The following is a 26,387-nucleotide window of genomic DNA, read 5'->3' on the forward strand; positions in this document are numbered from 1 at the left end:
CTTTACATTGGCTAAGGGTTGAGAGTAGAGTTAATTTTAAAACTCTCAGCTATATGCACAAAATAAAATGGGGTATGGCCTGAGATATCTACAATCCTTGGTGCATTTGTATACCCCTGCTCGCTGTTTGCGGTCCTCATCTCTTGACCTTTTTAGCTTGCCCAAGATTCGCCTTCCCAGAATGGGAGGCAGGTCCTTTTTAGGTCTCTGCTAAGCGCGCGGAAGCGCGTTGTCGCTGAGAACCTATTGTTGCCGTGTCTGCTTACCAGGAGACAATCCTGGCCGCGCGCATCGCCTTGGAGGCGATTTGAAACTGCCACGCGCACGCGAACGCGCGCTGTGGCCAGTCGCTGTCTCCTGGGAAGCTCGAAACACCACACACGCATGCGCATACACACAGACACACACACGAGTGCCCATGCACGCACGCACATACATACAGAGACACACACGCCCCCGCACACATAAACACACGCGCGCACACACAAGTCATAGAACATTTTTCCAAACTCAGTAATGGTAGTTGTGTGCCCCCTGGTGGCACTGTACGGTGCTGCTGCTGGTACGCCTCGATCACAGGAGCAGTAGTGACGGAAGAAGGCCTCAGACCCGTCCATAGTTACAATTTCGTAGTTGTCAGTAATCATTTCTTCGGATTCGGCTTCGTATTGAGGCGGTACAAGTGGCTGTAATTTTCTGTGGTGAAAAAACATATCCAATCCCATTTCATTTCACGGCGTGGTGGCGCGCGCAGCTACCAGTCCTGAAGATTAGCATGCTTTCCATGGCTTGCGTCTTCTCACTGGCTGCGTCCTCTGCCTCATCTTCCACGTTTGTTTTCTTTGTTTCCTTTATTCGTCACTGGAGAGGACAATCTTTCATGACCAAAGCTTTGTGTTTACAAAACTTTAGGAAAGAGAGAGAGAGTGTGTGTGTGTGTGTGTGATGTTTGTGTGTGTTAGCAGTTCCCTAAGATCCACTCACACACTCCACATGCTCAAAGGTATGCTAAGATATGTGGATGACCTATTTAAGGATACTGTTTGGGCACATATTCTCACCCCAGGATACACAAAAAGTATAGATCTGCACCATCCGACCCAGTTTTCATCAAGGGCCCGTTACCCTTAGATTCGTTAGTAGTTTCTAATGCCTGTAAACAGGCCAATTCTCAAACGTCAGGAGATGCTCCACCTCCAGACAAAGAAGTTGATAGATGCCTCAGGGAAAGGAGTAGCCTCACAAGCTGCAAATTTCTTGCGCATTTCCAACACCCAAGCCCTTTTAGCCAGGTACGATAGGGCGCATTGGGACAAAATGGAGCAGTTGCTCCAATTCCTGCCTGATGAGCACAAGTCCAAAGCTCAAGACCTAGTGCAAGAGGGAAAGCTCATCTCTAACAACTCTATTAGGTGCGTGTTAGATGGGGATGTCACTGCGGCTAGAGCCGTCAACACTTGCTTGATACTAAGAAGGCATGCATGGTTAGGAATTTCTGGCTTTAAACCAGAAGTTCAAGATTCTACTCTTAACACGCCATTTGACAAACACCTCTTTGGTCCTGTTGTAGACACATCCTTTAGAAAGGATGAAAAAGGACACAGACGTGGCAAAATCTGTGGGAGCCCTACAGGCCCCATCTAGCTGTGGTTCCTTTTAATGCGCTCCTTCTATGGTGAGGGGTCCAGGAATACCTCCTCAGACACTGCCTTCACACCATACTAGAGCAATAATCAGCCCACCGCTTCCAAGGATTTCTTCTGAAGGTGCTACAGAGGCAACAATGGCAAAGGCATAGGTTCCATCACATGCACCTCCCCACAGTGACCCCCCGCCCCCAACAATCATTTAACATCTGTTAGTTTATTTATTTATAACATTTATAGAGCGCGCTGTTACCTAACGGTGTCCTGGCGCTGTAATGAAAGCTCCCCTAGTCTAAGCCTACTATTTAGTTAATGAACAGCCAAGGTTTCAGACTTTTATGGAAGGTCATCAAGTCAGTAATCTGTCTAAGAGCCAAAGGTAGAGCATTCCAGGCTTTTGCTGCCCCCAGGACCAAGCTCCTGCCTCCCCAGCGCGCTTTTCTTATCCGTGGGGTCATAATCAGCCCCAGGTTGGCTGACCTGAGGTGCCTACCCGGCTTGTACCATTGAAAATGCTGTGTTCAAGGCATGTGGGCTGCTGAATTCATATCTGTGCATAGATCGCTGCCTAGTGTTGAGTCCGGATGATTGCATATTGTTGTCCTGGAAGTCTTCGAAGTATCACGAGATAGGTGGCTCCTCCCTTGGACTACAATGCGCATGGGCATCCTCTCCATCCTCAGATTGTTTTTTCCTGCCATTGGGTTCGGATGTACTTTCCAGCACTCCAAGTTCGGAATCAGCAAAAACTTTTCTAAGGCCAAAAGACCTTCAGGTCCGTCAGTATTGTTAAGCGTTCGGCACCGATACACTTCTTGAACATCTGTTGCACTCCGGTCGTCGAATCGGGCCGTTAGGCCTTCTCGACGCCACGTGGACCGACCGTCGATGGAACGAAGTCCATTCAAATACTGCCTGCAGTGCAACTCCAAGTTCCGGCACACAGATAAGCATCCAGTGTGCAACAAATGCCTATCTCCAGATCACAATGAAGATAGCTGTCTACCCTGTGCCCAGTTCCGGACAAAAAAGACTATCCGGAACCGACGGGCGGCGAGGCAAGAAATGCAGAGGTCGGCACCGGAGCCCGATAAGATCTTCGACGATGAGGAAGACCTAGTTAACGCCGAAGACTCGGGTCAAGACGAAGAACAATACTCTGAGCACGACTCCGATTATTACTTCGAAGAGCAACAACAAATCGTCGATCTCGAGGAATACGATCAAGACATCGTAGCTGTTGAAGACGACTCTGATGACGAGGGGCGAACCGTGAGTACACCGCCCCATATAGACACTACACCCATATCGGAGACTCAGGTCGAGGCATCGCCAACAGGCCTTAGCCAAGATCAAAATTCTGGTTCTACAGCCCCGCCATACCGCCCGGCTAAAAACATACAAACAGAGCCTTCTGAGACACGATATACGACATTGGTTCAATCGAAACCAAAACTCCTCGACAATACTGTCTTCGGACCGAACACCGTCGAACCGAAGGTATATAGGCCAAGGGACATCGACCCGAAGGCCACAGTTCCAATACAACCTTCGAAGCCAAAGAACGTCGAGTCGACCTCGAAAACAAAAGCTGTCGAGTCGACCCCACCTCAAGACCAAAACCCGTCGAATCGACCCCCAAACAAAAGCACGTCGACTCGACCCCCAAACAAAAGCACGTCGACTCGACCCCCAAGACAAAGCACGTCTAATCGAGCAAATCAGGCTCAACTATCGACAAGGGGAAAAAACAGGTAGACGAAAGTAAAAGGCCTACGCCCAAAACAAACGTCGAACCGAAAGTGAAACCAAAGGTGGACCAAAGCAAATCGGTTGAGCTGAAGCCCGTCGATCCGAAAAGGGCCATCGACCCAAAACCGCAGGCTCCGAAAACACCTCTAACACCTAAAGAGACTTCCGAACCGACAAAACCGCTCGGTCCGAAAACAGTGGTGAAGCCTGCCAAAGACGTACAACCTACTAAACCGGTCGAAAAACCTCAAAAACTGATTCAAACACCAAGATCGGTCGAACCCATTAGAGGCATCGAGCCGAACCAGGCCAAACCAAAAACTACAGCACCAAGACCAAAAACTGTGGAAGAAGAGATTATACATCCAGACCCTTCCAAAGAAGACCAGTCAAAAATATACATTGACGCAAATCCTGGGAAGGTGACTGTTTATTCAAAAAAGAAAAGACCTCTGCCAACTGGAGACTTTCCAAAAATTCCACTAAAGAAAACGAGAGACTGTGCTTTCTCTCCAATACACTTTGAGCCTATCACTCCAGCTATGCCTACTCCATATGCCCCAAACTCACCTGCACGCTCTGACTACAACCCAGATGAAGATCCGGATGCAGATGTGGGGTTTGGTTATCCACAAAACCCATGTGTAGACCCCAACTCACAACCATGGGGCGGGGGAGGTGAATTAGACACTGACGGGACTCTGCCCATTACAGACCCTACAGTATACCCAACAAAGCCATCACCCACAGAAGATACAGTGGCTTTTAACTCTCTACTAGATAGAGCAGCAACTTACCATAATGTAGAGATGCATTCTGATGCTATTGAAGAAGACTTTCTCTTTGATACACTAACAACATCGGAAAGACATGTAAAAACACTTCCCATGTTGAAGGGCGTCTTAAAGCACGCAAACGACATTTTTAAGGACACTGCTAGGGCACGTGTCATAAACCCTAGAATTGAGAAAAAATATAGGGCTGCACCTATAGACCCTACATATATCAAGGGACAACTACCTCTAGACTCCTTAGTGGTGTCTAGCGCACGAAAACGTGCAAATTCACAAACTACTGGTGAGGCTGCCCCTCCAGACAAGGAGTCAAGGATCTTGGAGGCATCAGGTAAAAGAGTAGCAGCCCAGGCAGCAAACTCATGGAGAATAGCCAATACACAGGCCTTGCTGGCCAGGTATGACAGGGCGCACTAAGACAGTTTAGAGGAAATTCTCCAAAACTTACCTGAGCCTTACAAAAATCAGGCAGATGAACTCCTACAAGAGGGAAAGCTCATCACAAATGCCTCAATTAAATGTGCCCTAGACGCGGCAGACACAGCTGCTAGATCCATCATCACAAGCGTGCTGCTTAGGAGACACGCATGGCTTCGCATATCAGGCTTTAAGAATGAAGTCCAATCCACTATTCTTAATCAGCACATAAACCCAGATTTTTTGTTTGGTCCAGCAGTTGACTCAATTCTGGACAAAATGAAAAAGGATGCTGAAACAGCAAAATCCATGGGAGCCCTTCAATCCCAACACCGAGGCTCCTTTCGTCGCTCCAATTATAAAGGAGGAGCGCCAAGTAATACATCACAGCAATCTTCCACCTACAAAGGTAACACGCAATCCACATATAACAAGAACACAAACAGGGGTGGATACGGAGGTACGAATACCAAAGGAAGGGGTCGTGGAGGCAATGCAAATAGATCCTACACTAACACCAAACAGTGACTTCTTGGAGCTACCCCCAGACCATATAACACCGGTCGGGGGAAGACTACAACATTTTCTGCCAGTCTGGTTAAATATCACTACAGTCAAGTGGGTCAGGCAAATTATCCAACATGGCTATTGCCTCAAACTCACCTCAACACCACCCAACATACCACCCGTGAACCGTCCAATGTCACAGGAACATATAACACTACTACAGCAAGAGTACATCAGTATGCTGCAAAAGGGGGCCATAGAACCTGTCCCACTACAACATCAAGGAACAGGAGTATACTCCCTATACTTCCTTATTCCAAAGGACGGATCTCTAAGACCAATATTGGACCTCAGGCCCCTCAACCTGTACATTTTGTCAGAGCATTTTCATATGCTCACTCTCCAACAAGTCTTACCATTGCTTCGCCAGGGAGACTTCCTGGCAACTCTATACCTCAAGGACGCATACTTTCATATACCAATACACCCGGCTCACAGAAAGTATTTAAGGGTCACCATTCAAGGACAACATTACCAGTTCAAAGTCCTACCATTTGGTGTGACAACAGCTCCACGAGTGTTCACCAAATGCCTAGCTACAGTGGCAGTACATCTAAGGAGGCAACACATACATGTGTACCCATATCTGGACGATTGGCTAATACACGCGCCATCAGCCCAGCAATGTGCCAACCACATGTCAAAGACCATCCATCTCATGCACAGTTTAGGCTTCTCCCTAAACTACCCAAAATTGCATCTGCAACCCTCCCACGTCCAACAGTACCTGGGAGCAACAATATATACACTGGCAGCAAAAGCATATCCCAACGCAGCACGGATCAACGGAATGCAAACATTGATTCAAAAGTTCAGACCACAACACTCATTACCAACTCGAGTGTTTATGCAACTAATAGGCATGATGGCCTCGTGCATATTCATAGTCCCTCATGCCATGCTACATATGCGTCCGCTCCAAGAGTGCCTAGCAAGGCAGTGGAATCAGGCTCAATGGAGATTACAGGACCTAGTGTTGGTGACCAGTAGAGCATACAACTCTCTGCATTGGTGGAATCCTCAAAACCTTTGCAAAGGGCGACTGTTCCAAGAGCCTGTCCCAAAAATAGTGTTAACCGTGGACGCATCCCTACTAGGATGGGGAGCCCATCTCCTAAATTACACAGTCCAAGGACTCTGGACTGTACAACAAAAGAAAATGCACATCAACCTTTTGGAATTGATGGAAATCTTTCTAGCCCTAAAAGCGTTCAAGACCCACCTAAGCAACAAAGCTGTGTTGATCCGGACGGACAACATGACAGCTATGTATTCTATTCAAAAACAGGGAGGAACACACTCACCACAGCTGTCGCATCTAGCTCAAACAATGTGAAATGGGCCATTCAGAGGAACATGTTTCTCATGGCAGAGCACCTCCCCGGCAAGGACAATCAAGTAGCTGACCTGCTCAGCAGGCACAGCCAACAGATGCACGAATGGGAAATTCACCCCAAAGTGCTCCAACCATTCTTCCGGAAGTGGGGACACCCGTAGATAGATCTGTTTGCCACAAGCAAAAGCGCAAAATGCCAGTACTTTGCCACCAGGCTCCCACATCCACAGTCGCAAGGCAATGCGATATGGATGAACTGGTCAGGCAAATTTGCATACGCTTTTCCCCCAGCTCCATTATTACCGCTAGTGGCACGCAAACTACGCCAACATTCACTGACGCTAATCCTAGTTGCTCCCACATGGGCGAGGCAACCATGGTACACAACGTTCCTAGAACTGTCAGTGGTGCCTCATCAAAGACTGAGACTCGCACCCAATCTTCTGACTCAGAGCCATGGAGAAATCCAACACCCAGATCCGCAACAGCTGAACGTGGCGATCTGGCTCCTGAAATCCTAGAGTTTGGATACCTGAACTTGGCTCCAGACTGTATGAATATTATCTAAGAGGCAAGAAAACCCACTACCAGAGCATGTTATGCAGCTAAGTGGAAACGTTTCGTCATTTACTGCAGTAACAATGATATAAACCCACTTGATGCTTCTACTCAAAACATCATTTGCTATCTATTGCACCTACAACGCTGCAATTTAGCCTACTCATCCATCAGGATACATTTAGCTGCGTTAGCAGCATATCTTCAAAACAGGCAACACCTGTCACTATTTAAGGTGCCAGAAATTAAAGCGTTCATGGAAGGACTTAAACGTGTAATTCCTCCAAGACACCCACCTTCACCAGTCTGGAATCTAAACATTGTTTTAACCAGACTTATGGGACCACCTTTTGAACCACTACACTCATGCGAACTACAATTTCTTACTTGGAAGGTGGCTTTTCTTATTGCCATTGCTTCACTTCGAAGAGTTAGCGAGCTGCAAGCCCTAACTATTCAAGCACCATTCATTCAAGTACATGCAAATAGAGTAGTTCTCAGAACAAACCCTAAATTCATGCCAAAGGTGGTATCCCATTTTCATGTAAATCAAACAATAGAACTGCCAGTGTTCTTTCAAAACCCACAAACAGTAGCTGAAAGGGCCTTGCATACTCTAGATGTCAAAAGAGCTCTGCTATACTATATAGATAGAACCAAGGCATTTCGAAAGACAAAACAGTTGTTCGTTGCTTTCTCACCGCAACACAAAGGCATCCCTATTTCAAAATCAGGTATAGCCAGATGGATCGTTAAGTGCATCCAAATATGCTATTTAAAAGCAAAACGCACCTTAACAGTCCCCCCTAGGGCGCATTCCACACGCAAGCTAGGGGCATCCATGGCTTTCCTGGGTAATATTCCTTTACACGAAATTTGTAGAGCAGCCACATGGACAACAACACATACATTTACAAAACACTATTGTGTAGATGTACATTCAAAACAGCAAGCTTCTGTAAGACAGGCTGTTCTCAAAACTCTTTTTCAGACTGCTGCAGCTGACCCAGGTAGCCACCGCTAAGGGAGATACTGCTGTACATTCTAAGCACAGATATGAATTCAGCAGCCCACATGCCTCGAACGGAATATGCTACTTACCAGTATGCATCTGTTCTTGGCATGTAGGGCTGCTGACATTCATATCGCCCACCCACCTCCCCGGTGCCTGTCGCAGCTGCAGCATTCAGTCTTTGCATGGACATCTCTTACTGTACTATACTCCATCTCTGCCACAATGGCAAAAAACAATCTGAGGATGGAGAGGATGCCCATGCGCACTGTAGTCCAAGGGAGGAGCCACCTATCTCGTGATACTTCGAAGACTCTTCCAGGACAACAATATGCAATCATCCGGACCAAACACTAGGCGGCGATCTATGCATAGATATGAATGTCAGCAGCCCTACATGCCAAGAACAGATGCATACTGGTAAGTAGCATATTCCTTTAGAAACGACAGGCCAAGTCCACGGACAGCCTTAAAGACTATGCACATGGTTTTAAAAGAGATTCGTTTCATCACTAGAAGCCAGTGCAGCTTCAACAGTTCCTGGGAGACGGATGCAAACTTTGGTACAGCTGTGATGAGTCGAGCTGCTGCGTTTTGCAAGACCTGTAGTTTGTTAAGAAGCCCCTGTTGAGCCTCAAGGAATAAACTATTACAATAGTCAAGGCGAGATAGAACAAGGGCAGTCACCACAGTTTTCTTACACTCCTCCGGTAAGAAAGGAAGGATCTTCCGGATAATTTTCAGTGTAAAGTGGATGGATGAGGTCATTGCATTAACTTGGGGCCTAAAGGTAAGCTTATTGTCGATCAGGACCCCTAGGTTCTTGACCTTCGTGACTGGAATGGGGGGTGTCCCCATCTCTTCAGGCCACCAGTTTAGACTCCAAAAGTTATCACTGGAGCCAAAAAGTAATACTTCGGTTTTAGCCGAGTTCAACTTTAAACAATTCCTGGCCATCCAGGTACCAACTGCTGCCATACACTCCTGGAATTTGCTGGCCACGCCTTCCTCTCTCCCTGGTAGCAGTGACACCTCAACCTGTGTGTCATTTGCGTAAGGTGTAAGTTCGAACCCATATGAACGAATAACCGAGGCCAGAGAGGAGACATAGATATTGAAAAAGCTGTATTTATTGCTTATACCCAGACCACAAGGCCACAGACTGCAAAATGTGTAGAACCTTCTCTACAAAGACATTGCGAGACAGGGAGGGCCGGCTATTGACCTGGCTGCAGAAGATGAAGACTCTGAAGGAGGTGCTCTCATCGGATGAGGAAGATTCTACATCTGTCTTCCTCTAGGAGATCCAAGAAGAGGGGTAGGTCTTCTCCCTCTACTTCAGCCGAGCCCCCTATCAAGGCCCCTCATAAGATCTCTGACTGTCTGAGAGGGCTAGTCCCATTAAATCTCCTCACAGAAGTGAAAAGGAGAGGCTGGGACAGGCTGCTGGATTGGAGACGGCCACAAAGGACAACAAGCATTTACAATGCAATGGTCTCGGCATCATTAAAGGTAGAGCTATTGGCATTGCTCATGACATTTCTTTTTTTTCTTTAAATCATAAATAAATGGCATTGTCATTTACATTGCCAGCACACACCGCTCTGCACTCAACAGCACACACCGCTCTGCACTCAACAGCACACACCGCTCTGCACTCAACAGCACACACCGCTCTGCACTCAACAGCACACACCGCTCTGCACTCAACAGCACACACCGCTCTGCACTCAACAGCACACACCGCTCTGCACTCAACAGCACACACCGCTCTGCACTCAACAGCACACACCGCTCTGCACTCAACAGCACACACCGCTCTGCACTTGCACTCACTGCTCTGCACTCGCACTCACTGCTCTGCACCTGCACTCACTGCTCTGCGCACTCACTGCTCTGCGCAGTCACCACTCTGCGCACTCACCACTCTGCGCACTCACCACTCTGCGCACGCACCACTCTGCGCGCTCACCACTCTGCGCGCTCACCACTCTGCGCGCTCACCACTCTGCGCGCTCACCACTCTGCGCACTCACCACTCTGCGCACTCACCACTCTGCGCACTCACCACTCTGCGCACTCACCACTCTGCGCTCTCACCACTCTGCGCGCTCACCACTCTGCGCGCTCACCGCTCTGCGCGCTCACCGCTCTGCGCGCTCACCGCTCTGCGCGCTCACCACTCTGCGCGCTCACCACTCTGCGCACTCACCACTCTGCGCACTCACCACTCTGCGCACTCACCACTCTGCGCACTCACCACTCTGCGCACTCACCACTCTGCGCACTCACCACTCTGCGCACTCACCACTCTGCGCACTCACCACTCTGCGCACTCACCACTCACCACTCACCACTCTGCGCACTCACCACTCTGCGCACTCACCACTCTGCGCACTCACCACTCTGCGCACTCACCACTCTGCGCACTCACCACTCTGCGCACTCACCACTCTGCGCACTCACCACTCTGCGCACTCACCACTCTGCGCACTCACCACTCTGCGCACTCACCACTCTGCGCACTCACCACTCTGCGCACTCACCACTCTGCGCACTCACCACTCTGCGCACTCACCACTCTGCGCACTCACCACTCTCTGCACTCACCACTCTGCGCACTCACCACTCTCTGCACTCACCACTCTGCGCACTCACCACTCTGCGCACTCACCACTCTCTGCACTCACCACTCTGCGCACTCACCACTCTCTGCACTCACCACTCTGCGCACTCACCACTCTCTGCACTCACCACTCTGCGCACTCACCACTCTGCGCACTCACCACTCTGCGCACTCACCACTCTGCGCACTCACCACTCTCTGCACTCACCACTCTCTGCACTCACCACTCTGACAACTTAGGGATAAAAGTACGTCAAAGATGACTCAGCCGTGATCACTACATGCGCTTCTCACACCTACACAGATGAATATTTGAATGGCCAGCGCCCCCACCCAGCGTGGATAAAGAGAGACGCAGCTGTACAATCAGCTATCACACCGGGCTTGTTGACAACGGGCCATGAGCATTTTGACACAGGTGGTCACGAGTTCAGGCATTTAGTGGAGGGCTGCAATAGGTGGCGATTCCCAACTGGAAACAATCCACGCCCCAACACACACACTCAGCGCCACACACACCCCAGGTTGCACATGTAGTCAAAGCACAGCACACAGACGGGCACAAAGACCTCCAACTCAAACTATTTTACATGTCACTTTAAAATTCCGTTTCAGCAGCTTCAGTTCTACTCCACGCCCCAACACACACACACTCAGCGCCACACACACCCCAGGTTGCACATGTAGTCAAGGCACAGCACACAGACGGGCACAAAGACCTCCAACTCAAACTATTTTACATGTCACTTTAAAATTCCGTTTCAGCAGCTTCAGTTCTACTCCTTTGAACAATCAACATGGGCCCTAGCAAACTGGGCCGCTTGACCTCAAAACAACAAAGAGAGCTGCGTTCCTCAGAACTCTTTAGATACAACTATATTTCACACAAGAGCACTCATGTACACAGAAACACTCAGAATGTATAAAAAAAGGAACGAGTAAAGGTGTTCATTGTGCAAAAAAAACAGCAATTAAGAAATACGTACTCCTTACAACAATAAAAATACACATAATCGCCGACCAACTGCAAATGCCAGATGTGCACTTTTAACAAAGCCCATCAGGACGGCAGTGTCACGTGCTGCATCGAAGTCCATCACTGGGTAATCAAATCATCGAAATGGCCCAAATCCCGGTTTAACCCATTCACGGAGGCCTCTAAGGAAGAGGCCTTGGCTGCCGGGAGGAGCTTGAGGGGACAATAGACGTGTGAAGTGAATAACAAAGCAGTTGGCGGGCACATGGGGGCGGGGGCTGGGCAGGATTAGGCTGAGGGATAAGAGCAAATTCGGCTCTGTGCTTCCAAGTTGGGTGCAGGCGCCCTCCCGCTACCTCCACCCCGCACTCGGCATCCCCCACTCCAGATGTCGATGTGGCGGCTCAGTCAGCAAGGCACAATCCATTCCGTGAACAAGGCTGCATGGGGGCCCGGCGGGGGACACGGGCAATTATTCACCTCTAATTGAAAACTGAAAACCTTCCTGGCTACGCCGACTTGCACTCCATGATCCCCCTCTCATGAAAAGAAAAATGCAACGACATTTGCATTCTAGTAACAATTAGCAACAAGTGAATGAAATAGTCAACAAGTGCATGACAATGAATGAAAAGGTAGTACATCTACTCACTTAGCGACGAGGAGCTTGAAAAGCCGTCTTCGGCAATGAGGAGCAGAGAGTTGAAAAGCGGTGCTCTGCAGGACAGCACCTACTTCCGGTTTGGCCGGCAATGCTTCCGGGTCGCCGCAGGCAGCACGGCGGCCCGCCCTGCACGGGGAAGGGAGGCAGCTTTCGAAGAGGACAGCACCTGGCCGCGAGCGCGCTCTCGTGCGCGTGGCCTTAACAAATCACCGCGCGCGGCCAGTGCTGTCCTCCTGGGAAGCTGAGCCGCTAACTATAGGTCTCTGGCGAGTGCGAGCTTCGCTCGCTTCTAGCCGAGACCTAAAAAGGAGGTTTCTATCACTTCTCCGTCCAAAAAGGAAAAAACTGTCGAAAAGCACTCTGCAGTCTTTCCATGGAACATGCCTGAGAGAAAACGGCGTCCGTCGACGACGAAAACAACTGGTACGTCGACGACGATTACTTCTCTTAAAGCTTCAACTATTTCATTGACTCCGTCGACGGGACCGTCGACTATGGCGGGGGCGACGTCGACGACTCAGTTTAAGGTACCTGGTTGTTCGTCGACAATGACTACTTCCTCGTCGTCGATGACGGTGTCAGGGAAGGTGTTGTTGACGGCCTCGTCGACGACGAAGACTACGTCGACGACGACTTCGACGACACTGATGGTGATGACGACGAGCTCGACTACGAAACCTTCGACTATAATGCCATCGGCGAAAAAGATTCCGTCGACGAGGTCCAGTGTGCCGTCGACAATTCCATCCACGATTCCGTCGACGACGGTGGCACCTTCGACGACGCCGTTGACGAGGCCGTCAACGGGTCAAAAAATGCAGTTTCCAATACAGAAGCTGAAAATCATACCAGAAATGACGTCTCCTAGACGTGTTACGCTTCTTCCACCATCAATGCTTCTGGATGACGAGTCGGATGAGGAGGAACATGGAGGCCATTATGGGGATTCCTACAGTTCCTCAGATTTGAATGTAAAATTGCAAGAAACTGACACAGAAGAATACTATGATCATGCATATGAACAACAGGTGCATCACTATGTTCCTCAGGAGCGACGTCCTCCAGGTTTGGGACAGGACATGGTGGCCATGCCGGCCTCTCTAGTCTCTGATCTACAAATTATGCTGCAGGACTACAGAACCAGGTTTGCATCCCAACCTACAGTACAGCCTGAACGACCTCCAACTCCGGTGCTGCCACAGGCGCAGCCAGTTGTCATGCTACCTCCTACACAGGTGGTAACTCGGACACCACCAGTGGTCATACCAGCGGTGCTATCACGGAATACGGACCCTGAGCCAACCAATACCGTTCTGCAGGATACATCTTCAGATGATGAAGTACATGCAGATCCTTTGACTGATCCATTGCAGGACCCAGACTTGGATCCAGGTGACCGTGGATTGCAAGATTCGGACGCCACTGGACGGGACACGTCTGTGTCGCCGCCAGCAGATATTGGGGGGTTCCATAACCTCATGGAAAGAGCATCGAAGAGTTTCGGACTGCCAATGACAACGGAGCAGTCTGACTGTTTCCTGTATGATTTCAAAGAACAGTACAGAAAATCAGTCGGATCCATTCCCATAATTGAACACGTGTGGGATGAAGGGATCAAGATCATTCAGAATCCGGCCACTGTCATCCCTGTTCTTCCCCGGATGGAGAAGAAATATAAGGCTCCGGATGGCAGTCCTGCGTGTCTTCTTGGACAGCCTAAGCCTAATTCTGTGATCTCGCAGGCCGCACAAAGCAAATCCAAAAACCCATCAACGCCTCTGACTACGCCTCCGGACAAGGACGGTAGGCGCTTGGATAACGTGGGGAAGAGGTTTTCTTCCATGGCCATCTTGCTTGTTCGAGCAGCAAATGCTCTAGCCATTCTAGGCAGATACGATCGCCAGATGTGGTGTGACTTGGAGCCATTTCGGGAACAACTGCTGGACTCAACAAAGGAAGAGGCCAGGAGAGTTCTGATGGAGAGAGAAAAATCATCCTCCGAAGTAATTGATTGTGCTATGGATGTAGCTTCTACGGCTTTCCGTGCCTTGGCAGGGTTGGCGGTGTTGCGCCGTCAGGGCTGGTTGCGAGCCACCTAGTTTCGTCAGGAGGTCCAAAACAAGATCCTGGACCTCCCATTTGACGCCACGTCATTCATCACGACCTGCAACCTATTAGTTAAAGATTTGGGGAGGCCCAAATAAAGGGAATTCCCATAATCTATTCTGGATATAATGGTCGCTGCTACAACTGTACGCAGCATGGACTGAGAAAGAACAGGGGCTAGCTTACGTAGCTGCCTGATGATATTCGTGCAGCTTCCAACCACGGAGGAGATTTGGCTACACATTGAGATGCTTTTCGGTAAGCATGTTGATGACGCCCTGCAAAGTATAAAAAAGGATACTGACAAGGCTAAGTCGTTGGGATCGTTGAACTATCGAAAGGTCCCATTTAAAGGAGCACGAGGCAGAGGTTTCTCTTCTTATAGAGGCAACAACCAGCAAAGGTATTCATCGCAGTCTTGGCAGTCTTATAAGACTCAATACTCGAACCAACGCCACGGCCAATCGGCGTCTTTCTCTCCCCAATCTCAGAGAGGGCTTCATAACCGCCAGGGACGCGACCATGCCAAGAGGCAATAGCGGCCTCCTGGCTCTTTCTACTGTTCCTCCCCTCCCAGTCACATCAGTGGGGGGCAGGATATATTTTTGTTTGGACAGCTGGAAGAGTATAACATCGGACCGGTGGGTCCTGAATATTGTTCAGAGTGGCCATACGTTGGAATTCCATGATCTTCCTCCAACAAGAGCTCCAGGCGCCAACCGCACAAAACATCTGGGACTGTTACATCTCGAAGCCCACCAGTTATTCATCAAGGGGGCAATAGAGCCGGTACCTCTCTCTCAGAGGGGCAAAGGTTTTTATTCCAAGTTCTTCCTAGCTCGGAAAACAGCAGACACTTGGCGCCCCATATTAGACCTACGAGAGCTTAACACTTATCTCATCAAACTGTCTTTCAGGATGGTTACTCTCCAGATATTCTTCGTCTACTGAACCCAGGCGACTATTTGGCGTCTCTAGATTTAGAAGATGCGTACTTCCACGTGCCAATACACCCAGCTCACAGACAATATTTACGCTTCACAGTAGGCAAGAGCCATTTCAATTCAAGGTGCTTGCGTTTGGCCTTCGGTCTGCACCACGGATATTCACAAAGGTGTTAGCACCTGTGGCGGCTTTTCTCAGAAAACAATCCCTGGAAGTTTTCCCCTACTTGGACGACTGGCTAGTCAAAGCTCCATCTTTCAAGGAAACTTCCTATGCCGTTTCATCTTGCATCCAATTGTTCAGTCACCTGGGCCTACAGCTCAACAAGAACAAGTCAGTTCTGCAACCCTCCAGGTTCATAAGATTTCTTGGGGCCATTTTGGACCCGAAGCGATGCACAGCTCGTCCGTCAGACGAACGTCAGCAAAAATTGATCGTCTCGGCGCACCAGTTATTGTTGTTATTGTTATATTGGATTTCTATCGCGCCAATCACCTACAGGTCTCTAGGCGCGTGGAAATCGATGGAATTCATACAATAACTACATACAACATGGAGAGATAATACAACAACCAGCTTACATTATACCCAAAACCCTTCCAAATAGCAATGTTTTTAAGGATTTCCTGACTCGCAGGAGATTCACCTCACTGCGTAGCCCCTCAGGTAGCTTGTTCCACAGATTGGGGACTAACACAGAGAAGGCTCTCCCTCCCTTGGTCACCAATTTGTACCGAGGGCAAATCAGCAGCTGAGAGCCAGAAGATCTGAGTGTTCTTTTTGGGCTGTACACTTTCAAACGATCTTTGATGTAGTCAGATGCATGGCCATAAATTGCCTTATGGGCCGTGCAAAGGCTCTTAAACTCTACCCTCTCTTTTATAGGGAGCCAATGTAGGCTCTGTAACAAGGGCGAGGCCTTGGTCCTTCTAGGGAGTCTAAAAATCAGTCGCGCCACGTCATTCATCACGACCTGCAACCTATTAGTTAAAGATTTGGGGAGGCCCAAATAAAGGGAATTCCCATAATCTATTCAGGATATAATGGTCGCTGCTACAACTGTACGCAGCATGGACTGAGAAAGAACAGGGGCTAGCTTACGTAGCTGCCTGATGATATTCGTGCAGCTTCCAACCACGGAGGAGATTTGGCTACACATTGATAAATCACTGTCCAGCTTAATCCCCAAACTCTTTACATTTGCACTCGGTTTTGGAGTTAAGCCTAACTCTTGTGGCCAGTAGAGATCGCTCCAAGGTGAGGTGGTAGATGGAATTACCAATACCTCGGTTTTATCCGGATTGATCTTTAACAGGTTTTCAGTCATCCACCCGACCGTGTACCTCAAGATGTTCTGCACTTGGAGCTGCGCGGCCTTGGTGTTATCGATACTCAGCACAAGCTGAGTATCGTCCGCGTAGTTAAAAACTCTACAGCCCATATTAATCAGAGATGCAATCAGAGTTTGGAGGTATAGATTAAACAGTAGTGGGGACAGTGCGGAGCCCTGAGGCACCCCACACTCTAAAGCCCCCACGTCTGAGATCAGATCCCCCAGCTGTATCCTCTGTGTCCTTCCTAGAAGAAAGGATTTCAGCCAGTTGAGAGCCACGCCCTTAACCCCGAAATCACGTAATCTCTCAAAGAGCAAGGCATGGCTGACGGTATCGAACGCCGCTGACAGATCTAAAAGAATCAGGGCGCTCGGTTTCTTAATGTCAGCCATGCCTCTTAAGTCATCCAGCACCGAGAGCATCACCAACTCGGTGCTGTGATGTGCTCGAAACCCCGCCTGTCGCTCGTGGAGTAGGCAGTGAGACTCCACGTGGAGAGATAAAAACTTCAGGACATGCTGCTCTAAGATCTTGGAGAGAAAGGGCAGCTGGGAGATTGGTCCATAGTTCTTCAAGACCACAGGATCCGTGCCAGACTTCTTCAGCAGGGGCCTGACTCGTGATTCCTTAAATTCCGCAGGTCGATACCCCATTGCTAATGATCTATTGAGGAGAGAGATAATACGTTCTTCCAGGATGGGGCGTGCCACACGAAATATACTAGGGGGGCACGGGTCAGCTGGGAAACCAGATTTAATTCTGCCCATCAATTGCTCCAAACTCAACACGTCTATCTCTGGGAACTCCTCAATAGTACAATCCATAACTTTATGGGTGTCAGGGTGTGGTACAGGCTTATTCACCATGTTGCTTTTTATTTCCAAGAGGATATTCTCCACTTTTTCTAGAAAAAAACTCTGAAAGGTATTACAACTTATAGTGGTTTCTGAGTTTTCCGGTTTTTTACTCAACTCGGATAATATTTTAAAGGTCTCTTTCTGGACATTCCGAGCCTTCTCTAAACGCTGCTCATAATGCTCCGCTTTTGCTTGCAATATGAGTTTTTTATATGTATGAAGAAAGGCTTTGTACTGATCCCTGGCTATGACATGTTTAGCTTTCCTCCAGGATCTCTCCAAAGCCCGGAGTTTCCGTTTGTGCTCCCTCAGGAGCGGAGTGAACCATGGAGCTAGCTCCTTTACCATGTCCTTTAATGGGCTGCGTCCGTTCAGGGGCTATCTGATCGATAGCTTGACACAAGCTCCCCGTTAGGTCCGTGTATTCCAGATCCAAGTTGCTTCCGACACCAAAAGGTCGGGCGACTTCCGGAAATATCTCCGTCAGGGTTTTTAAATCAACCTCATTCCATTTACGGATTTTTCTGACTCCACGAGGTGGGTGACTTAAATGGCCATCAATATGGACTTCACAATTCAATAAATAGTGGTCGGTCCATATACATGGTAGAACATCTCTAAGAATCACGTTTGGATCAGAGGTCCACAAAAGATCAAGGGTATGACCCTTGATGTGTGTGGGTACTTCCACAAGTTGTTTAAATCTCAAAGAGGACATTGTAATATCCAATTGGCATTTGGCCAGGTCCCTGTGAGGGTTATCCCAATGTAGATTAAAATCTCCAGTTACCACGATGTTTTTGTATCTCGTGCAGAGATCAGATATGATGGGGGCAAATAGATCATTGAATAGTGGGGTAGAGTTGGGTGGTCGGTAAACCGACAAGATACCAAACATGATTTGTTCAAGGTAATCTTTACCCCTAATAAATCGGATAGATCCACTGACTCTGACACTAGTTTTTCTACTGGCAGATTCTTTTTAAATAGGATCGCTACTCCCCCCATCCCCCCCCGTGCACCTCCTGCACGGTTATGCCATATCGCATCATGGTTAGTTGGAAGAGCTGCTATAATATCCGGCATGGAATTATCGTTCATCCAAGTCTCAGTCAAAGTTAGGACGTCAATGTCGCTATCCTGCAGCAATGTAAAAATCTCCACATAATGTTTATGGAGCAACCTAGTATTAAGGCAGGCTAACTTTAACAAAGAGAACTTGGTACCAGGCTTGCCAATGTCGGAACATTTGATGGCATACTTATTCAACTTTGCTACAACTACGGGGTCTAATGGTTGCTCACCTTTATCAAGTTGAAACCGCTCCTCCGACGAGTAAACTAGCCGATGGTCAGGAGTCCAGACCCTAGGGCCCGTCCGTGCGCGGACGGGCGCAGACGGGCTGGACTCTGGCGTGACTCCGGCGATGCTCTGGCGAGCCCGCAGCGCGTGACCGCTGCGCGTCAGCATGACCAGTTTAAGTGCCGGTCTAGCGTCCTTGGACGACTAGACGGTGCGAAGCTTCTGGCCCACACACCTCTTACCCAAGATGTCCGCCGCCGTACTGCCCCGAGGGGAAAAGGACCCGCACCAAACACAGTGTATTTAAAATTTTAACGTGCAAGTAAGTGGGCGATTTTAAAAGCAGGGGAAACGTAAAATAATTCACTAACTAAAATGACAAAATGGGAGTTTTAAAATAAATGCTTGCAATTGCTCCTGTGAGCGCACTATGCTCTGCGCTGTTCCGTGCAGTTTCCAGGTGCTGAAAAGAAATGCCTTTCAGTACGACTCTACAAGTCCCTGCTCGGGTCGATGTCATCTTGCATACCATTAATACCGCATTGCAGGCTGCGAATGCATCCTCTGCAGGTGGAGCTAGACAAACAATGGTGCCAAGCAGAGGGCTCTTTCAACGACAAGGTGTTGGTAACGCCAGAAATGAGAAAGGCATGCGAGTGGTGGCTGGTGAAAGACAACATCGCAGAAGGGCTGACATTCAGCATTCCACCATCTTCTATGATCATGACCACAGATGCCTCCTTGGAAGGCTGGGGAGCAGTGCTCCGAGAGCTTCAAGTCAGCGGGCACTGGAGTCCTTAGCATTGCCAGTGCCATATAAACATTTTGGAGCTGACGGCCATTCGGTTAGCTTTGCAGGCTTTCCTTCCCAGAGTTCGGAATCAAACAGTGCTGGTCCGGATGGACAATACGATGGCCATGCACTACATCAACATACAAGGGGGGACGAGATCACAAACTCTGTCCAAAGAAGCTCAAAGAATCTGGGATTATGCGATTCTTCACAAGATCAATCTGCAGGCCGAACACCTGGCAGGTTCTCTCAATATAACAGCGGATGCTCTGAGTCGCCAGACAGAGGTAAATCACGAATGGGAAATGAACCAGTCCATTCTGGAGGGAGTGTTCTTGGTCTGGGGAACACCGACCATAGACCTCTTTGCGTCTCCGGAGAACGCCAAATGCCGGTTCTACGCAAGCAAAGTTCACCATCAGGGATCTTTGGGGAACGCACTTTCGATTGCCTGGTACGGCGCATTCTTTTACACTTTTCCGCCAATTCCCCTCATACCACGGGTACTCAAGAAAATCAAGGCGGAGCCATGCAAGATGATTCTCATTGCACCAGCGTGGCCCCGGCAGTTCTGGTACACAGAACTCCTTCTACTCTCCTGGGATCATCCAATTCACTTGCGACAGATTCCGTCCCTGTTTTCGAGGGATCAGGGTCAGGTGTTCCATTCGGATCCGAAGTCACTACACTTGACAGCGTGGCTCCTGAACACAGAGAGTTCCGTCATCTGAATCTCCCCAAGGAGTGTAGAGCGGTTTTGTCCCAGGCTCGAGCACCAAGCACTAATAAAACATACAAGGTAAAATGGAAGAGGTTCTGCCTGTGGTGTCAAAGACAGGGTCTCCATCCTTACAAATCTCTGCCTCATCAAATGTTGCCATATATACTATCATTGGCTAAATCTGGATTGGCACATTCTTCTGTAAAGGTGCATCTTGCAGCCATATCGAGGTTTCGACGCACTTCTTCAGGCCCGTCCCCATTGGTCCTCTAGAATTGTTAAACAGTTTTTGAAAGGCTTGTTTCGGATGTATCCTCCAGTTCGCCCACCTCCGCCAATTTGGCAGCTCAACCTAGTGTTGGCTCAACTCATGGAAGCTCCGTTTGAGCCGGTTCACAAAGCGGACTTGAAATTCCTGCTTTGGAAACTGGCCCTCCTCTTAGCGCAAACATCAGCTAGAAGATTTAGTGAGCTCCAGGCACTTTCAATAGTGGATCCTTTCCTTCAATTTAAAAAGGATGTGCTTATCCTTCGCACCAATCCGAAATTTATCTTGAAGGTGCTGTCTGAATTCCATTTGAATGAACACTTGATCTTAAAGTCATTTTTTCCGCGGCCTTCTACTCCGGCGGAACGGACATTACATTCTTTGGACGTTCAAAGATGCTTGAAATTCTACTTAGAACGCACACGGTCCTTTAGAAAGTCATTGCAATTATTTGTGTCCTACAGCGCACCACGGAAGGGGTTTCCTTTAGCAAAGAGGGGCATTTCACGCTGGGTCTCCAGTGCGATTCAATTCTGCCATCAGGAGGCGGGCAAGCCCCTGTACAGAAAAGTCCGTGCACATTCCACAAGATCTGTTGCATCGTCGGTAGCTCTCTTCTCTGGAGTCGCTATCAAGGACATATGCAGGGCGGCAACGCGAAGCAGTACACATACCTTCACAAAGCACTACTGCTTAGAGTCTGCAGGACGGGACGACGCTGCTATTGGTCAAGCAGTCCTTAGGAATCTTTTTCAATGAGAGGTGAGCTTTCCCTACAATCCCTCCATCCTGGTAAGCACATTTTTTGGTATCAGCAATGTTTTATTTCTTGGTTACAATTTAGCTAAGTATGCTATAAGAATTGTCATATGGTTATGTGATGCCATGTATCCTACAAAATGTGCTTTGGTAATTTACTGCTAGCTATTCTGATACAAAGCATAGGAATCTATGAAATTTCCAATACTGGGGTAAGAAAACAAGTTACTTACCTGTAACTTTGGTTCCCCAGTATTGGTAACTTTCATAGATTCCCATGCGTCCACCCTCCTCCCCGGGGAAAGCTCGGCCTATTTTTTTACTGAGATAGTGGCTGTTTGCACAACGGCTTCGAAAATCTGAGGCTCTGAGCTCTCTCAGGAAGGTTCCAAGGGGTGAGGCTGTTCTGATTGGTCCTTGCGAAAAGTTTGGGCTCTTTTACACAAAGAGGGTGATATGCTACAAAATGAGATGAGGCCTAGGCCTATTTTCTCTTTTGTTTCTATGATTGTTATTTCCCATTCCGACGGCGGGGAATGATACAAAGCATGGGAATCTATGAAAGTTACCAATACTGGGGAACCAAAGTTACAGGTAAGTAACTTGTTTTCCTTTCTGGCCTTGAGGACGCATCCGTCCAGGTCTCAGTGACAAATGCAATTTTAATTTCCTTGTCCTGTATCAGCTCGGCGCACTACAAAAGTGGCATCTTTCGCAGTTCCTACCCACCTGGCTATCAATAACTACAGACAAATGGGTGCTAGGAATTATCCGTTCTGGTTATTGCCTGGAGCTTACCAACGATCCTCCAAACATTCCTCCACATTCACACAAAATGTCACCAGACCATTTACACCTCCTCAATCGAGGTTCAAGCTCTCCTTTTGAAGAGAGCCATTGAGCCCGTACCATTACAATATCGGGGGTCAGGCGCATACTCCATGTATTTTCTCATACCCAAAAAGGACGGTTCTCTCATCCCTATTTTAGACCTCAGAGAATTAAACTTTCAATACAATCAGACTACTTTCACATGGTGACGCTTCAACAAGTGCTCCCACTGTTACAATAAGGCGACTTTATGGCTACTCTAGACTAGAATGTGTCTTTCCACATTACCATACATCCCGCTCATCGCAAATTGTGCTAGCGGGCAGCATTACCAGTTCATGGTACTCCCATTCAGAGTCACCACTGCTCCCAGAGTCTTTACGAATTGTCTGGCAGTAGTTGCTGCTCACCTACGAAGACAACACATTCATGTCTTCCCGTACTTGGACAACTGGCTTATCAAAGCCAGTACGTACCAAAAGTTTCTCTAGCACACTCACATAACACTGCAGTTACAGCACTAACTGGGGTTCACAGTCAATGTGTTGAAATCTCATCTTCAACCTTCCAACACTCAAAACTATCTGGGAACCACTTTCCCCCAATACAAGCAGAATTTGCAATATCCAGGCTTTGATTCCTCTGTTTCAGCCCACTCACTCACTACCACTCGAGTGTATATGCAGCTGCTGGGAATGATAGCCTCTTGCATCATGATTGTTCCCCATGCCAGGCTTTACATGCGTCCCCGAAAGGAATGCATAGCACGCCAATGGAACCAGTCGCAGGGTCTCTTAACCGATCTAGTGTTGGTAAACAGCCGTACTCCTCGCTCTCTGCAGTGGTGGAACCCACAAAATTTGTCAAAAAGACACCCCTTCATAGACCCTGTTCCACAGACAATACTAACAGCAGACGGGTCGCTCACTGAAAAGCAAAAAGCTCTCCACATAAGTCATCTATACCTGCTAGCCGTGTTTCTAGTGCCCAAAGCCTTTCAAATTTGCCTTGTGGCAAAGCTGTCCTAGTTCACACCGACAACATTGATGGCTATATATTATATACAAAAACAGGTGGGTGGGGGGGGACACTCTCTCCAACTGTCACCCTAGCTCAAGGCAGTTGGAAATGGGCCATACACCACAATATCTCCTAGCAGAATATCTCCCAGGAGTAAACCATCAGATTGCTGACCTCAGCAGACAGAGGCAGCAAATCCACAAGTGGGAATTTCACCCTCAAGTTCTCCTCCCCTACTTTCAAAGTATCTCCAAAACTGGCAAAACATATCTCTCTTTAAAGTACCATTTATCAAAGCTTTTATGGAAGGACTAAAAAGAATTATACCACCAAGACTTCCACATGTCCCAGTGTGGAATCTCAGCATAGTCCTCACACGTTTAATGGGCCCACCTTTTGAACTCATACATAAATGTGAACTGCAATTTCTCTCGTGGAAAATCACTTTTCTCATTGCAGTCACTTCACCGAGGAGAGTGGGTGAGCTACAGGCACTAACCATAGAAGAACCTTTTTTCCAGCTTCACAGAGACAAAGTGGTTCTTCGCACTAACCCTAAATTTCTACGTAAAGTAGTGTCTGGTTCTTTCCTCAACCAGATTCAGTGGCGGTACGAGCTCTAGAGGCTTTAGATGTCAGAAGAGCCCTCTCATACTACATAGAAAGATCAGTCATTCCGTAAGACAAAACAACTTTTCGTTGCTTTTGCTCCACCTCACAAAGGCAATCCTATATCCAATTCCAGTATTTCTAGATGGATTGTTAAATGTATTTAAACTTGTGCAAAAGCAAAGAGAACTTTAACAATACCCCCTAGAGCACATTCCTCTCACAAAATAGGGGCTACTATGGCTTTCTTAGGAAACATCCACTTAGTTAACTTTTGTAAGGCTGCAACATGGGTTACACTGCACTCATTCACAAAGCACTATTGTGTAGTGACAACAAGCTAATGTGGGCCAGGCAGTACTTAAAACACTATTTCAAACAACTGCAACGGCAACAGGTTAGCCACCGCTTTGGGAGAACGCTGCTGTATAGTCTGTGCAATGCATGTGATCTACAGCTCACATACCTTGAACGGATAATGTTACTTACCCAGTAAGCATCTGTTCTTGGCATGTAGAGCTGTAGAATCCCATGTGCCCACCGGCCTCCCCAGGTACCTGTACCTGTTGCAGTTCTCTCTTACTTTATATACATATGCATGGACATCTCTATTCTACTCTTACTAACTCCATTCTCACCCTCTACGGGAAAACAATCTAACAATGGAGTTGCGAAAGAAGGAGTCACCTACCTTGTGACTGGAAAGACTTCTTCGAAGAAAAACAACTTGCAAACATCCGGACCCAACACTACATGGCAGGAGTATGCAAAGCATGTGAATCTACAGCTCTACATGCCAAGATTAGATATAGATACTTACTGGGTAAGTAACATTATCTGTTCTCCTAGTATCTTTCATAGATTCACCGCCTGACTTCTAGGAATTATTTTAAATTGTGAATCTTTGAAAGCTCTAATGCTGAAGAGGAAGGCTACTTTCCTGTAACCCTGGGTGGTAAAATCCGCTCTGCTCGCGGAGTTTGGGAATTTTTGGCAACTCCGCATTCCGTGTAGGAAGCGAAGTTACCAAAAACTCAGCGACACGCGGCGTAGCAGAGTTTTTCCCTTGTTCGGGGTTTCAAAATGCATTTTCGCCCACACTGTAGTGACTTACCGGGATCCCTGCGTTCTCAGACGAGTTTTCCTAGCCATTTGCGTCGCCACGAGAATTTGGTAGCCAGCCGCGCAGTCCCACGAGAGTGTGCAATCGCGAACACGTCATTCGGATGCCCCATCGGACATCCGGCGGAAGTTTGGTGAAGCTCGCAATGCCGCGCCCATTGGCGACCGCATGGGCATGTTCCCAAGATATTTCCCCCAGAGCATGCAAACAGCGTCCTAAATCCGCAATACGCGTTCCCGAACAGGAAAAACGCATTGTGAACGGGCGGAACAAGCAACTCTGCGTTCTCGCAAAATTCCGTGTAGCTTGCAGAGTTTTTTTACCACTTTGCTGAGATCCACGTAGCGCGGCTCCACAATCTCCGCCCAGGCCTACTTTCCTGTAACTATAGTGTTGGTATCTTTTGTAGATTCACATGCTTGAATTATTCCCAGTCTTCTGGCCAGGAATCTCCTACTTTTACACGAGAGAACCATTCAAACGTGAATCTATGAATGATCCAGCAATGGATAATCAAAAGTGATATAATTCGAGGGATTCTTAAGGCTTGAATTTAGTTTGTTCTTGCAAAAATTTCTCCTGTAGATTAATCTGATTAGAAATGTTTTGCTTGGGTTTATTGAGCTGTAATGTTTGTTACCAAATGCTTTAGGCTCTTGATTGTACTTGGGATGCTAAATCAAAGTTCAAAGAGGAAATTGTTTAAAGTAGGGCCGATGGATTGTAAAAAGATGACCCCATGCAGAAGTTTAGGGAGAAACTGTTAGTAGTTTTTGTTTGATCTTAGTTTGAGCGTTTGCATTGTTGAGCAACTGCTTGTGCGTGGAGTAGGCAGAAAAAAGATTCACTAGTTGGTGATCTGAGTGGGGTGGAATTTGAAGCAGTGCAAAGGACGAGTGCTTCCATATTTACTTGAATGCTTTTCATCGTCTCTCAAGTCACATAGCCTATTTTATTGATTCATTAATATCACCTCATTTTTCCCTTGCAGTATTGCTGTCCCGACCTGGTTGATTTCATGAAGCAAGGAAAGACCCCTGAGTCGGAGTTATCAATGCACCCACTGAAACCCCCATCACCTGAGAAGACAGTAGCTGTGACTCGGCCAACCTCCACCACACCCGGGACTGTGACGCCTGTATCTTTGAAGGCGGTAGACAGTGCTGAAAGTGACAGTTCTCAGAGCAAGCTTATTATGCTTGTGGATGACTTCTACTATGGCCGGGATGATGGCAAATCCAGTCTGCTCTGCAACTATCCAAAGATTTCTACCTCCTTCCGCTGTCCTCACTGCACAAAGAGGCTAAAAAATAACATAAGGTAAACAAAAAAAATATTTCTGATTTATACTTCTACCTGGAGACTCCTCAT

General features: G+C 47.9%; 1 protein-coding gene across 8 annotated transcripts in view; it reads left to right on the forward strand.

Annotated features, from left to right (window-relative positions):
* The window catches only part of POGZ (pogo transposable element derived with ZNF domain), a 520,715-nt gene that overhangs the window by 259,839 nt on the left and 234,489 nt on the right, over positions 1-26,387 (forward strand). For all 8 annotated transcript variants that reach the window (XM_086947330.1, XM_086947332.1, XM_086947335.1 and 5 more), the window contains exon 10: positions 26,008-26,336. In XM_086947330.1, coding sequence (XP_086803456.1) covers positions 26,008-26,336 — 329 coding nt within the window. The remainder of the gene's footprint in view (positions 1-26,007; positions 26,337-26,387) is intronic.

The sequence above is a fragment of the Lissotriton vulgaris genome, chromosome 12 (assembly GCF_964263255.1).
Source record: "Lissotriton vulgaris chromosome 12, aLisVul1.2, whole genome shotgun sequence".
NCBI lineage: Eukaryota > Metazoa > Chordata > Amphibia > Caudata > Salamandridae > Lissotriton > Lissotriton vulgaris.